At 29.9% G+C, this 14,501-nt stretch overlaps 1 protein-coding gene across 2 annotated transcripts in view; it reads right to left on the bottom strand.

Moving 5' to 3' along the window:
• The window catches only part of LOC142334437 (sister chromatid cohesion protein DCC1), a 54,419-nt gene extending 40,189 nt beyond the window's left edge, over positions 1 to 14,230 (bottom strand). Inside the window, exons 1-3 of one of the 2 annotated variants that reach the window (XM_075382424.1) lie at positions 14,139 to 14,230; positions 12,371 to 12,529; positions 4,075 to 4,249 (exon numbers count right to left, since the gene is read on the bottom strand). In XM_075382424.1, coding sequence (XP_075238539.1) covers positions 4,075 to 4,249; positions 12,371 to 12,529; positions 14,139 to 14,176 — 372 coding nt within the window. In that variant the 5' untranslated portion in view covers positions 14,177 to 14,230. Of the gene's footprint in view, positions 1 to 1,755; positions 1,811 to 4,074; positions 4,250 to 12,370; positions 12,530 to 14,138 lie in introns of both variants that reach the window. The other variant, XM_075382425.1, reaches the window with a different exon arrangement.
• Between the last annotated feature and the right edge of the window lie 271 nt (positions 14,231 to 14,501).

Raw genomic sequence — 14,501 nt, 5'->3', positions numbered from 1 at the left:
AATTAGGGTAGGGAGGACAGTCCCTCCGTGGAGGGCCCGTACGCCGTGGTGTGCGGGTTCCTGAGAAGTGTGGGACAAATAAAAGACAGAGTCCCAGTTGGCGGTGCCGCTCCTGCGGGTGCCTCGGCGCTTAGTGGGGGCGGTACCGCTGATTAGAGGCAAAGGCATAATGACCAAGACCCGGTTCCCTGCTGAGGGGATGGGAGGTGGCGTAGCCATACCCCGTCTCCAAGGCAGGGGATTAGAGGCAGGCGAATAAAATAAAATTAAAGATCCGAGACCGGGGGAGCTAACCTGCCGTGACGGGTGTACAACCAGTGGGCGGGGGACGCTCCCTTAGAGTAAAAGGACACTCTCCCCGACTGAGTATACTTAAATGGATATCCGGTCGGGGAGAGTAGGGGAAAAAAAAAAAGATAGAGCTCCTTCGATGACTGGAAAAAACCATTCATTGCATTTCATTGTTTCATTGCATTTCTGCAAAAAACAAAGTGAAATTTATGATGGATTCCGAATTCAACATACGCATCGCATTATACATTAAGAGTACTATGTGCAAAGGTAATGAACATGGAGCATGTGTTTGTTAACACGTATGAAAAAAAATCATTAATTTCATAAAATTTTGAGGTTTAAATCAGTGACAGTTCTCTGCTTTCTTAAATGAATTAAGCACCAATAATTCCTTTTTGTTGTATTACACCAAGGTATGTTGGTTATCCTGCTCCAAGGTTCTTAAACAATTCTGGGACTTGAAAGAACTATGCCGGTACAATTGTAATTTGTGATGATCAGACACATAAGGCTGCACTATCATGAAAAACAACTGACTAACGAAAATAAGGGTGCATCAAAAAGATGAGACTGGATATGTACAGGATATGACATCCATACTTGTCAAAACACCATCCAGTCAAAAAATCTGGTTAAAAAATCAAGCAGGTGGGAATAGCTTTGTAGAGGAATTTATATCAATCAGTGAAGCAGTATTTCCAAAACTTGAATTTGCCAGACAGAAATCTATGATGAAGTTTATGCTATGATTTTCATTTGTATAAACTGCAAATTATTCAGAAATTAACTGATGCACACAAAAATTGCATTTCCATTGTTGCCAATAGATGGTGTAAAAATTTGCATTTCCATTTTTGCCAACAGATGGTGCAGATGTATGCAAGGTGACCTCGAGAAGTGCTCATCATGAATGATGTAGCAATTTTCTCACTCATCGGCTCTGTAACAAACAAATACTACCATACTCAGCACCTACAAATCCAAACCATTTCTACAAGCAACCACTACACAGTCCTAAGTTCATTGTGTGTGCGTGTTTCATTTCAGCACAAGAATTACTTTTTCAAGGGTGATAAGGTACCTGAATGGTCGCCGAACATTATAACATAGGAAACTTTTTATCTATCTGAGTTAAGACATTACAACTGGAAGATGGAGAAAATATGGTTTTAGTAGGACTGTCCACAACCCTATCAATGAAATTCTATGTGTTTTATTTACCAGGTCACCTATATCTTGGTTTGGTGATATTCAATAGTTCTCCCATTCACTGGATCTTACACTAGCAGACTTTTATAAAAGAAGTTTTTGATAGCTCAGGTTTTCATTCACACCCTCCCTGACACTGAAAGCCTTTTAAAAATATACTTCGTCAAGAGATTCAGAATTTACACAATCAACACAGGAACACACACTCAATCACGAGATTATACTCATTCTACATTATGATAGTAAGTATACCTGGGAAAAGGCAGCAATGTCTTGACTGTTAAGGAGTACATCTCCAGAGGTTGTACTGAAAAAGAGAGACCTATTTTGTGAATCCCAGACACTGACTTATTTAACTGTGTCGACTGTACTAATTGCTGTCAACATTACTATTCTACTTTCAAAATAACTATGTAAAATGCTACATTCTGTAGGTATAGATTTGTCAAGTTCTAGACTCAACTGAATCATATTAGTTGCAATAGTTGAGTTTTATATTACATTTCTTAATACGCTTAAACTTAAAACATTACACCGATAACAGCCTAATTTAGTTTTTTTTTTTTAATCTAGAAGGATTTGTTTAAAATTCTCATAGAAATACTAAATCTTAACTTCAAACAATAGAGTCCACCTTACATCTAAATAAAAATTAACATTTCTTTAATTGTATAAACAACTCTTATACATTCATAATAATTTTTAACAATTTACAAGTTGTTGTGATTTCACTACAACTTCATTTTATCCATTGTATAATTCTGGTAGTTACTTTAGTTGACAACAATTTTTAATTCATCTGCAAATAATTGTTTTTTTTTTTTAATTAAAAAAAAGCAGCTTACTCATTTTTCAATATTATCAATATAAAAATTTGTTCGTAATGAAATTAATTAAAATTTTTTCAAGTACTTCAGAAAGAACATCAATTTTGGCACACTTACTGAATATCCTATCAAAAAGAACATCACACTGTGAGTTAACATAGATCTTTAGAAGCAATATAAAATACATAAAAAAAGTCTTTTATTCTGATTATTACATAATAATACATTATACAGATCACACCGGAACAGGTAGATGTTACTACAAAGATAAAAAAAGGAACTGCGCCCCCCAACATCTCCCTGAATGAATCAAGGGAAACCAAGGTAAAAACCTTGATAAAAAAAAAACACAGAATGTACAATTAATTATTAAAAAATACAAAGATATGATATTATTTAAATTATAAATACATCAAATAACATTAAGATAAAAACATGAAGAAACTAAACACAAAAAATAAATACACAATTCAAAAGATGTTAATGAAGATTATTTGACCAAAAATTGATATTACAAGTTAAAAGGAATACAACACTCAGGTTTTTTTTTTAAATTAATATTATTTAAAAATTCATTTACAGAATGATATTGCTTCTGTAAAAGAAATTTTTTTTAATGTTATATTAAATAAATTTTGAAATGATTTAATCAATTATAAAAAAATATATATAACCTGTTCAGTTATACAAAAATAATTCTGTTGTTCGATTTGGTAGAAGTGAATTTAGTTATTGTTTAATATATGACCATTCCTTTTAGCAAAGAATGCATATTCATAAACTCAAGGACAATTTCACACGTTTTTTTATCTTCTAATACACAATTCATACTTATGGGTGATTGACTGCAGTATTTTTTTTTTAATGTATGTAATTTTTATGCATTACAAGCAAATCCCTACTGTCCAGTATTCATGACACCATATTTTGTAAGCTTTTGCCACTTCTTACACTATCTGTCAGTCACTGATAGAAATATTTGTGAATCTTATATATAAATTTTGATACCAGTCATCCAGGTCTGGTACAATTAATCCTTCTAACATCATAATTTGATCTTAGAATTACTCAAAACGATAAAATAATTGAGAAGATTGATGAAAAATGCATCTGCCACAAAGAAGGAAAATCAAGGGGAAAAAAGGATATAAATTTTCATACAATGTATACAAAACCAGTACTGCAGCCAACATGTTAATGATAAGTTTAGCATTTTATTAAAGTGCTTCAAAGGAAAAGAACATAGTTTGATTTTGTTGCAAATGAAATCAATTTGATCATCCCAAAAGTGGTTTTTTATGTAATAAATAACACTTTAAGGACAATAGAAATACTATTGTTGTCATCGATGAGAATTTTATCCCCATGATCAGCAATATTACATCGATGTGAGAAACAAAATACAATTTTTTTTTATCCATAATTACAGTGAGACGGTTACAACCCAACCAGCAACAATTTTTTAAACTTGTTAAAAAGAATTTTCAATTTTTTTCTAAATAATCATCTTCAGATACAGATACAGTTGTGTCATCTGTACAATACAGAAAATCCCAGTGACCTGTGAGCATTTAAAAGTAATATAGTTTAAATGATGACTTATTCAAATTTATCTATACTGTTCCTAAACTATATCCAAACTGAATTCGTATACAAAATATTACAAAAAGTATGGATGTGCAACACATATTTAACAAACTAAAAATGTAGAAAACCAAGGGCAAATAAATCCTGACATACGTACCGTCACTTCTTTTAGATATCTTTCTGAAGAATTGTTACTTTCATTACTCGAAACATAGTAGTTTAAATCAGGTGTAAGTAAAGATGCATTTGAAGTTTCTGCTTCAAGAACCTCAAATGTCTGAGAATCAGTACAAAGAACAGCTTTTTTATTATTTTCACCTCTAAAAACCACTCTGCAAATATTAATATTAAAAATGAAAATATAAACGAGAACTTAATTTATTAAAATAAGTTACAAGATATTTTAAAAACCTTAATGAAATATATACAATCGTATAAACTTATGTAGTTCAGCTGATAGGTATTGGGTTGGCTAACTACAGGTCATAATATTAAGGAATTATAAAAAAAAAATGTATTTTATCAGAAAAATTTTAATTTCACAAGATTTTATGATATTTAGTTTCAGTTATATATCCATTTTGAACAAATTAACTTTTTTTTTTTAACTAGCAATATGTGAAAAAAATAAAAAAATAATTAACTACTCCTTTCCTCAATACACATATTACAATAAATTCTGTTTTTTTACTTTTTTTGAAACTACTTTTATTGTGATTTAATACACAATTATCTGAATAAAATAAGGTTTCTTATATTTCATTTTGATGAATTTTTCAAAATGAGGAAGGAAACAAAATTCCGTAAAATATTAATAACTTAAAAATGCATATAACCATTTCAGACTTGATAAAATGTTATCTATATATGGGACGACACTGTTGCTATTCTATATTAGCAGTTCAAAAATTAATTCATGGATGGAGTGCATATCTAAATTAAAAATAAATAAAATCATTACATTGAATTGTCCTTCTCAGACACACTTAACATTGCTAATCATGTGGACAGAATTAATTTCAATTAATGATAACAACACCATTTCTACTACTCATTAATAAAAATTTCTGGGTGTTTTATTAGATGGAAAATTCTTTTAGGATGGTCAAATTGATTTCATTTGCAACATCATTAGACCTATTTGTTTTCCTCTTAAGTACCTGAAAAAAAACTAAGTTTATCATTAGAAGGGTCATTCAATAATTAGACAAATGACAATAATGTAAAAACTATTTCATAAATTAACTGTAATTGTCTGACGTTCAATTTGGTACTCATGATGTAGAAAATATCAGCTGTTTGAAAAGAATTTCCATTATCATTACCTCTTTTATTAATTTCAAAATGTTTGACAAGCTTGAAATGTGTATTGTGAAAGAACAGCATACTGTGAGATTTTAATTTTCTTAAGCTGTAAAACTGACCGAAATTCGCTTCTGGATGTTAAAATCGTACAGTAAAAAGTGTATTAAGCGTACAAATTTTTACAAGTGGATTAAAAAATTTTAATTGCGCAGAACAAATGTCACAGATTTTCAATGTTGCGGAGGACTGGTGGAACTTTGAAGTGATATTTTGCAAAATTGCATATGATCTTATTCACAAGGACAGATGCTTATAGAATTAAGGAAATTGCTGAAATTTCCTTAATATATATATATATATATATATATATATATATTTGGATAGTGCAAGTATTGGCACTACCCATTAGTGCCAATACTTGCACTATCCATTCCATTATCAATGAAAAGTCTAATTACTATAAAACATGTCAGAGGTGGATTCTGAGACAAGTCTATTCAAAACCACAGACACCTAAATTCACATTTGTACAAAACTTAAAAAATGGTTTTTAAACTGCAGAATGTGATGTTTCATCATTTCAAAATGAAATAGAAGCATCACAGTATGGAAACATCTGAGTTTGCCCACTAGGATAAATTCAATCTACACATCAGCATGTAAAGCGTGTTTTGGGATGATAAGACCCACTTTATTGCAATTATTTGTAAGAACAATGTTATTTTGACATGCTAGTAAATAAAGTGAAATCTGCAATAAGGTGGATTTCTCTCTCAAAAGGGTGTAATTCTTCTGGATGATAACGCCCACCCCCACGGACATAAGACACAGGAATCTATTCAAACACTGGATTGGGAGGTAGTGCCACAATCACCTAACCACCTAACAATCCTGATCTCACATTAAAGATTTTTTTGCTTGGTTCTCTCAAAGAATCTTTACATAACTTCAAGTTCAGCAACAATAATCGGGTCAAGAATGTAGTACAAGAATGGCTTGGATACAAAGATGAACAATTCTTTACTACTGGAATTATGAAAGCTCACAGAAATATGGGACAAGTGCCTAAATGTAGCTGGGGATTATGTTGTAAAATAGCATTAGTTTCAATGTCAGTGAATAATAACACCGGTTTACAAATCAGAAAAAGAATTTTGGAACAGAAACACCAATAAGTGAATTTTAGTCTATTTTGTACGCTGAATCTCAAAATCAAGTCAGTTTTTCTCCATCACCCTTCACTTTTGAAAAAATCAAGTTTATAGGTATAATAAATTTTGTAATTTATTATATTTAATTTCAGTACTCATATTTATTACTCTATGTTATTCAACTTTTTGTCAAAATTTTCATCATTGAGTAATTTCAGGTCCAATGAATATTCCTTCTAAGTAATTTGGCATCACTTTACTTCAAGCACTTGTCTTAAATATTTAAATCCTTCTCCTCCTTTATTCAGAGCTTTGACAAAATTCTTCATTAACCAAATTTTATATGTTAAAGGTTGCAAAAAAACATGCTGAGTGTTGACTAAAAGGACATATTTAATACTGTTTTGACCAAAAATGAAAGTGTCTCTTTTTGGCCATTCTTTAATCACATAATGTTCACTTGTTGCATGACTGTTCCAAAACATAAGAAACAATAATATTTTGTAAAGCCACCTTGCAAACCAAGAAGACCGATTTTGAGATTCCCACAGGTACTCCATAAATGAATGTCGTAATAAGACTACTTTCAAAATTAATGATATACTTTCATATGTCTCTTTCATTCCAACAACATGTGCTACAAGTACAGAAGAATTCTTGTTTGAATTATACAGTAGCACTGCTTTTAAACTTGTTTCTGACGAATCAACGAATAGCCGCCAATAGCATTATAAGCAATACTCAGAGCAGACATCAAACCTTCTACATCACAGGAACACAGCAGATCTTTCTTAGGAAATATTTCATCAGATTTTTATTTCTGTTACTAAAATGTGAAATTTTAGTATCCTTATTCAATAAATTTCACTCCTTTAAGTGTGATGCTAGAAATTCTGCTTGCTGTTTTGATAAATACAACTCGCAATCCATATCATTAAGTTCCACTTGTGAAATGAGATGGGGTTCAATATTTAAATTTTGTGGTATAGAATCATCTCTTGAAGCTTGTGCCACCACAGTATTCTTAGAACAGTACTCTTAAGAATTTGAAATCTCCTGCCAGGAAGATTTCGAAATGCCAGGGAGCTGTCGGAATAGGTAAATTGTCTCCATGAGGAATTGACATATAGCCAATGGAACATTTGGGTAGACATTAATAATTTTTTTATTTTTTGAAGAAAACCCAGTGACATGTGTTATACAGTTGTTATAATTACATTATAATATATAATTATATAAACAAAATATATAATTATATTACACTATAACAGGGATGTTTAAACAAAGATAACTCAAAAACATGAAGAAACAGAGCATTTTTGATTACATTTTTTGATCCAGCATATAAAATACTTTATAAAACATTAACCAACATAACTGTTATGAAAATGTTGTACAGTGTAATTTTTCTACACTCAATTTTCTTTCTTAACTACTGAATGACCCTTGTATTAAATATTTTTTATGCATATGAATATTCCAATATGGAACCTCTTCAAAAATATGAATGAGTTTTCTATTTATAAAAATGAGCTGCCAGATATTTGGCACCCAGAAGTATGAATCATCTAGTCTGATATTTAAAAATTAAATATTTTAACTTACCTCTACATTTATATTTACAAATTGTATATTTTATAAATTATAATTCTCTGATCAAGGTTTTACAAGTTTCCCTTGACCCATCCAGGCAAACTATAGTGTATTTTTTTAAACATAGAGTAGCATACCTACCCATTCCTGACATGATCTATATTAAAATGTATTATGTACCTATAAGAAAAAAAATTGATTTATGTAATATGCATATTGTTTTAGTACAGAAAAAATATAATGGTAAAGTCAAAAAATTTTCTAAATTTGATTTTGGCGACTGATAAAATTAAAATACTAATTTGAAAATTAGATGTTTTTCATAATGGTTTATAAATTCACTTTTCTTTAATATAATTTTCTGATGATCATAACTTGTAATACAGCTGTATGCAGAAATAACAGATCAGATAGTCAGCATTAAACTGTTTAGACTGAACCATTTTCATTGTGCATAGTGGGATTGGAGGCTGAAATTGAATTTTCTTTACGTTTTGAATTATGAGGAATACAAAATACCATTCATCTGAAATGTAATTTCCTTATTCATGTACGTATATATAATGGCTTGTGTATAAAATTTGTTGCTCAAAAATCTCCAAAACTATTAAATCAATTTCAGTGAAATTTAAATATGCTATAGTACTGTATTTTAAATGTACCACGTGAAAATTTCCACATAACCTCAACTGAGGTTATGTTTTCAACTGAGGCTATTAGTATTTACATATAAAATTCACTTTCATAATAATGAAAATTTTTCTTCTATTTTAAAGCTAATTACCAGCACCTTAAGAGGCATTACTGGGTAGCACTACTGTTGATGGCACCTGTCTTAAGTTAGTAGTTTAGATAAGTTAGTAGAACACCTTAATAAATACAGGAGCTGCCTTTATCATATGAAACTGGAATATTTTTTTTGCGACTTAATTCGTATTTTTATCCAAAGTAAACCAAAAACTAAGGAAGTTTAAAAATTGAATGATATACATTTCAAGAAAAAATTAAAACTGTTATGCTTTATTTGAAAAATTGAAAATTATGTCCATTCAAACACAATTTTTAAGACAAGGGATGCTCTTTCTAAGCCCACTGTTTGATAATTAACAACTGAATTTAAAGAGACTGGTGGAATCTAGTGATGTGTTGGGAAATATAAAAAGTTTTACAAGACTGTTCTTTCTCAAAATAAAAAACCAACTATTATTTGCCTTCAGACACTTTTTTCTGTCCAGTAGTACTATTGCATAGCAAACACTTGAATCACCAAACAGAGCTATCAGCTCACGCTAATGAACATTAAGTTAACGAAAACAAATAAAACTGAATAAACTATTTGTAGCTTGCTGAGAACAAGACATCTGCCCAGCAAACTGTTGTTTTTTATCAGTGTTAAATATGCTGTAAGCTAACTGCTAAGATCAAACAGATTAAAAAACAAAATAAATCTTATTCATGAAAATACTATAATACTTAAGTACAGAACAAAAAGGGTCATAAAACTGTCAAATCATGAAATGAAATGAAATGAAATGATATAGTATTTGCTAGAATCAACTGAAACATCCTGCAGCCTGCAATGCGTTGAGAAAAATGTTAAAATGAAACTGTTATTTTTTAACACAAAAAAACCAGCAGTTTAGTGATGCAATAGAAAATTAATCATGAACATCAACAGATTAACAATTCAACCCGTTTTTCCCCACCCTTAGTTGAATAGACATACAGTAATCATGAACTGTGACCAGTTTAGGATGTAAGGTCGTTTTTTTTTTTTTTTACTTCAGCTTGTGAAAGTATGTGGTTATTGGTTTAAACAAGATAGTTCGATAGGTATATGGCCTGCAAGATCTGGTGCTATAGAACAGCACCAGTTTATTCCTATGGGAATAACGAAGGTAAAAGTTTTGTGGATAATGCTCAAAGATTATAACATTACGGATAACTAAGGATACACTTCAAGAAATCATCAATTGTTTTGAAAAATTCCTAATTTGTGAATACCGTACAGGGAATATCATTTGCCAAATATAATTTTAAATAAATAACTTACAAATCACCAAAAATAAATTGATTTTAATTTATATTTTTTTTTTAAATTAATAATCATTTTATTATTCTCAACATTTAAATCGGAAAGGGAATTTTGTGGCACCTAAATATATATTAAAACTATGTATTTTTCGTTTGACATACTGGTTTTCTTTAATACATATCTGTTTATTGTCTAAGCAAAGAATCATAACCCAGATCGAATATATAATTTGATTACATACAAAGGGCACTAAAACAGTTTTGCAACATAACTATTTTTTTTTTATTTTTCAAAATAATTTCCACCACACAATATACACTTTTCCATCCTTCGAAACCAGTCTTCAAACAAATCCTGCCATGTTTCATCAGAGATCTGGGCGTACTCATCATCCCAAGCCCTTAGGAAGTCATCACTGTTTGTAAAATGCCTCCCTTTCAGTCTGTTCTTCACCTGGAGGAACAGCACGAATTCACATGGAAGGAGGTCATGATTATAGGGAGAGTGTTCAAACAGTTTTATTCCAGTGCTAGCCAAATACTCCTGAGTAAACTTTGGAGCGGTATGTTAGTGTTATCATGGTGAAGAAACTGTGTGTTCTTTGAATTTGGTATAGCTTCTTGAGAGCTTCGGTAGCTTTAAGCAGGCTGGCATTCCTCGATAAACCAATTCAATTTTAACTGTCTTCTGGAGTTTTTAACATAACTCTCTAAAATTCCTCTCACAGTAAAAGAATACAACCAGTATTTTCTTCTTCACTAATCTGAATTTTGGAACAGCCACAGGGGGTCTCCTCATCTCCAAACACCCACACTGTCCTAAGCCTTGGTCGCAATGTTGTAATAGTACACCCAAGTTTCATCACCTGTCACCATACTGTTCATGTAGATTTCCCATTTTCAAACTATTTCAGAATTTCATGGCACTATGAATCACAGTGTGCCATGTGATTGGCAGACGAGTTATGTGTCACCCAAAGGATACAAAGCTTTCTAACTTGAAGATGATCTTGCAGAATGGTGCATTAATGCCCAAGGACATTTCTATTTGGTGATAGGGTCACACACCTTTTCATACTGTAGCAATGTTTCCCTCAGTCACTTACAAAAATGGTTGACCTGACCTTGGAGGCCAAAATTTCCTATTTTAAACCTTTGGTATAAATGTTGTTGTACAATAAGATTGATTCTCTCCAAGCACACAAGTCATTTCCTTCATTTTGAAACCTTCACATGAGTCATTTCCTAATCATCACTTAACCTGCATGAAAAAATGTAGCGCAAAATTGCCCAATACTCAGTTTTCAACTACAATAACATCACTACCTCTTTTCATTAACACAGTTAAAAAGCAAATGGCAATTAGACAGTGACTAAAGCGGCTGCAGTGCAGGTTGGGAACTATCTAAACACATGCTAACTTGTGACTCTGTCAATCTCACCTGTCAATTTTTAACTTTTTTTTCAAAGTCCACATGATTACTGTATTTCTTGTCATATAAAGTTATCTTTATTTTTTTTTATATAAAAAAAAAATATTAACCACATATAAACATAAAAATATTATTTTGACGATACTGATCAGATGATGGTTCAAAAAAAAGAATTACCAAATGGAAAGTCATCACACTATATATGGTACAGACAGAAGATAAGTCTAGTATTAGTTTATTAAAAATTTTGCTTTAAAAAACTACTACATAAATTATGACATAATACTGAAGTTCACTGTGAAAAAAAGTAGTATATCATGACAGGTGAAGAATTAATGAGTTATAAAAGTTTTTTATGAACAAATACACTTGTTTTCATGCACCACACTGAATGCGTTAACAACAAGCGTATCAGTAACATCACAAAAGACAGTACTGCTAATTAGCGCTGAACAATTACATAGAAGAAAAAATTCTACTATTTTATAAAAAAAAAGTGATTTTATATTTAATAATTTTAACAGCATATCACATTTTATCATACTGATTCAATAATATTGCTTCCCTTCAAAAACTTGAGGCCATCTGAAAATAAAATCAGGCTTCTTTAAGAAATAACGAACATTTTTCAAAGAATTATATAGCGAGCAAAAGTATCTGATAGAACTAACTCTTAAATCTTACAAGAACTTTAAAAGTATAATTTCATGTAGCAGTGACTGATTTTAGTCGAGATTTAAGTATGGAGTAATTTCAGCACGACATAAGAATATTAGGGGAAAAGTTTTCACAAAAACAGTGAATGCTACAACAATAACTTTCACCCTATTTAGAAAAATGTAAAATCATTTACACACAGAATTTAAAATCAAGAATTACAAATAATTTCAGATAAAATTATTCTTTTAACTGAAAGCTATATTTACAAAGTACTTACTTTTCCCCTTCTTTAAATGCTTCCTCAATACTTGAATTTAATTCCAACAGTCTAAAATCATCAAAATTATCAGCAAAGTACAATATCTGACTTTCTGGAATAAGTTCACCATCATTTAATTTTGCATCCTCAATAAATTGCTTTACTTCTTCTAATTTCCTGTAAACAATTTAAGAAAATAATTTTGCAATGAAGATATGGAAATATCATTTAATTTTTTTTGCAGCCTCCACCATCCCCATAGCTGCCCAATTCACATCTTTTTTTTTATTTTTATTGTTTATTATTAAATTCACTTTAAACTTTATTTTTTAATGATATTTTTATAAAAATATATATATTTTAATATAAATTTAAAATTACGTTATTTTTGTGATAGGTTGTTCTGTAAATTAAACTGCAAAGAACAAAAAAACAACAGCAAAATTTAATAACTAATTTAAATAAAAATGAACATCATGATAACTAAAAGTAACACAAACAAGAAATAAAACTTAACTAAAACAATTTTTTTAAATAATTGACTCACACCTAGGATTGTTAAAAATGCTTCACAAAACCTAGCCTACATTATTTTGCAAAATAAACAAAAAACAATATTTAATAACTTGGTTTGCATAAAAATGCTGAGAAACACAGATTTCAATTTAACAAAGAATATACATATGATCACAACTTAAAGGAAAAGTAAACTACCTGTGACTAAAAGTAATACAGATAAGAAAACTAGAACAGAACACCTTATTTTTTACAGAAAACAAATGTTATTAACATTTACTCAAAAAATATTTTGCTAGCAAATATGGTTAGGAAACACCTTTAATAGATCATAGTCATAAGTTAGTATATATATATATATATATATATATATATATATATATATATATATATATCCATCTTTGTATGCTGGCCGGTATGTTACTGATTCTCAGTCACAAATTAGCCAACATTAAGTAAGTTGTCACATTTAGACAATTATAACTATTAATAACAACTTATAAATATTTTGGCAACAAAGATTTTTTTTTAATTACTAAGCTTTAAAATTTAAACAAGGGCAAATTACTCTGAATTTGTAAAACTATTTTTATTGAACTCTTTAACAGCTTGTAATTTTTTCTATTTAGTTAAATCTCCTCCTCAGTATTCCTGTAACTGACACCAAGGAGTTTATTTTCTTGAAAACTCATTGATAGTTCTCACAGTAAATTTTTTGACTGGCTTTCCATGATAAAACCATACATCTCAAAAATAATTTCATTAATAAGTAGAACCTCTTCTAAACACTTAAATCCAATAACTAAATGATTAGGTACATTGCAGTAAAAACAAATAATTTAACAACACAATTTTTTTTAATAAAAGATACAGCCTCACAAATTTTGCCTATTGTCAAATTTCTGCACAGTAGATTCATCAGTGGTCTTGTCCAGTTCAACCAAACTACTTCAGAAAGCAGTAACCTATGCATCAAATCTAATTAAAGTGCACAAAAATAAAAACTAACTTCATATATACATTAAAATCTCAGTTTATTGTATTGAAATAGCCTCTTTTATAATTAAAAGGATTAAGTAAGCTTAAAAATGAATCAAGCCACCACGTACGACATTCATAACCTAAATAATTAAAACAAATAAATAATTCATTAATATAAATTTATAAATACTCCAGAAAATAAAATTTCAAACGTAACTCTTAATATAAGTAGTAAATCAAACTGTTTTACTAATTCTATAAAATTATAAAAGAACATTTCACTACCTACCTCACGTTTCTAGGATTAACCGCTTTCCCGCCATCCATATTTCATGGTGTGATTAGCAACTGCAGCTTACTAGGGGCAGCATCAAACCTAAGTTCAAATAAAGAATGGTTTATATGAAACCCCGATTTTTTTTAAATTCATCGAAAAGCCAATAAAAAAATATTTCGGGTGCTGCAAAAGTTTTCTTCATCCTGGTGTAAAAACCGTGATATTTTTATTTTGGATGTTTTTATATCAAATAATGTAAATGATGAAATACATAAAATTATGAATTCTTTAATAACTTTACAAAAAACAAAAATTTAAGAACGTTTCTTAATTGTATTATTAACGACTTTTTTGGATCTGGCTTTCAGTATTTTG

This window comes from Lycorma delicatula, chromosome 1 (genome assembly GCF_047948215.1).
Source record: "Lycorma delicatula isolate Av1 chromosome 1, ASM4794821v1, whole genome shotgun sequence".
Classification (NCBI taxonomy): domain Eukaryota; kingdom Metazoa; phylum Arthropoda; class Insecta; order Hemiptera; family Fulgoridae; genus Lycorma; species Lycorma delicatula.
This window is presented reverse-complemented; position numbering and strand designations above follow the sequence as displayed.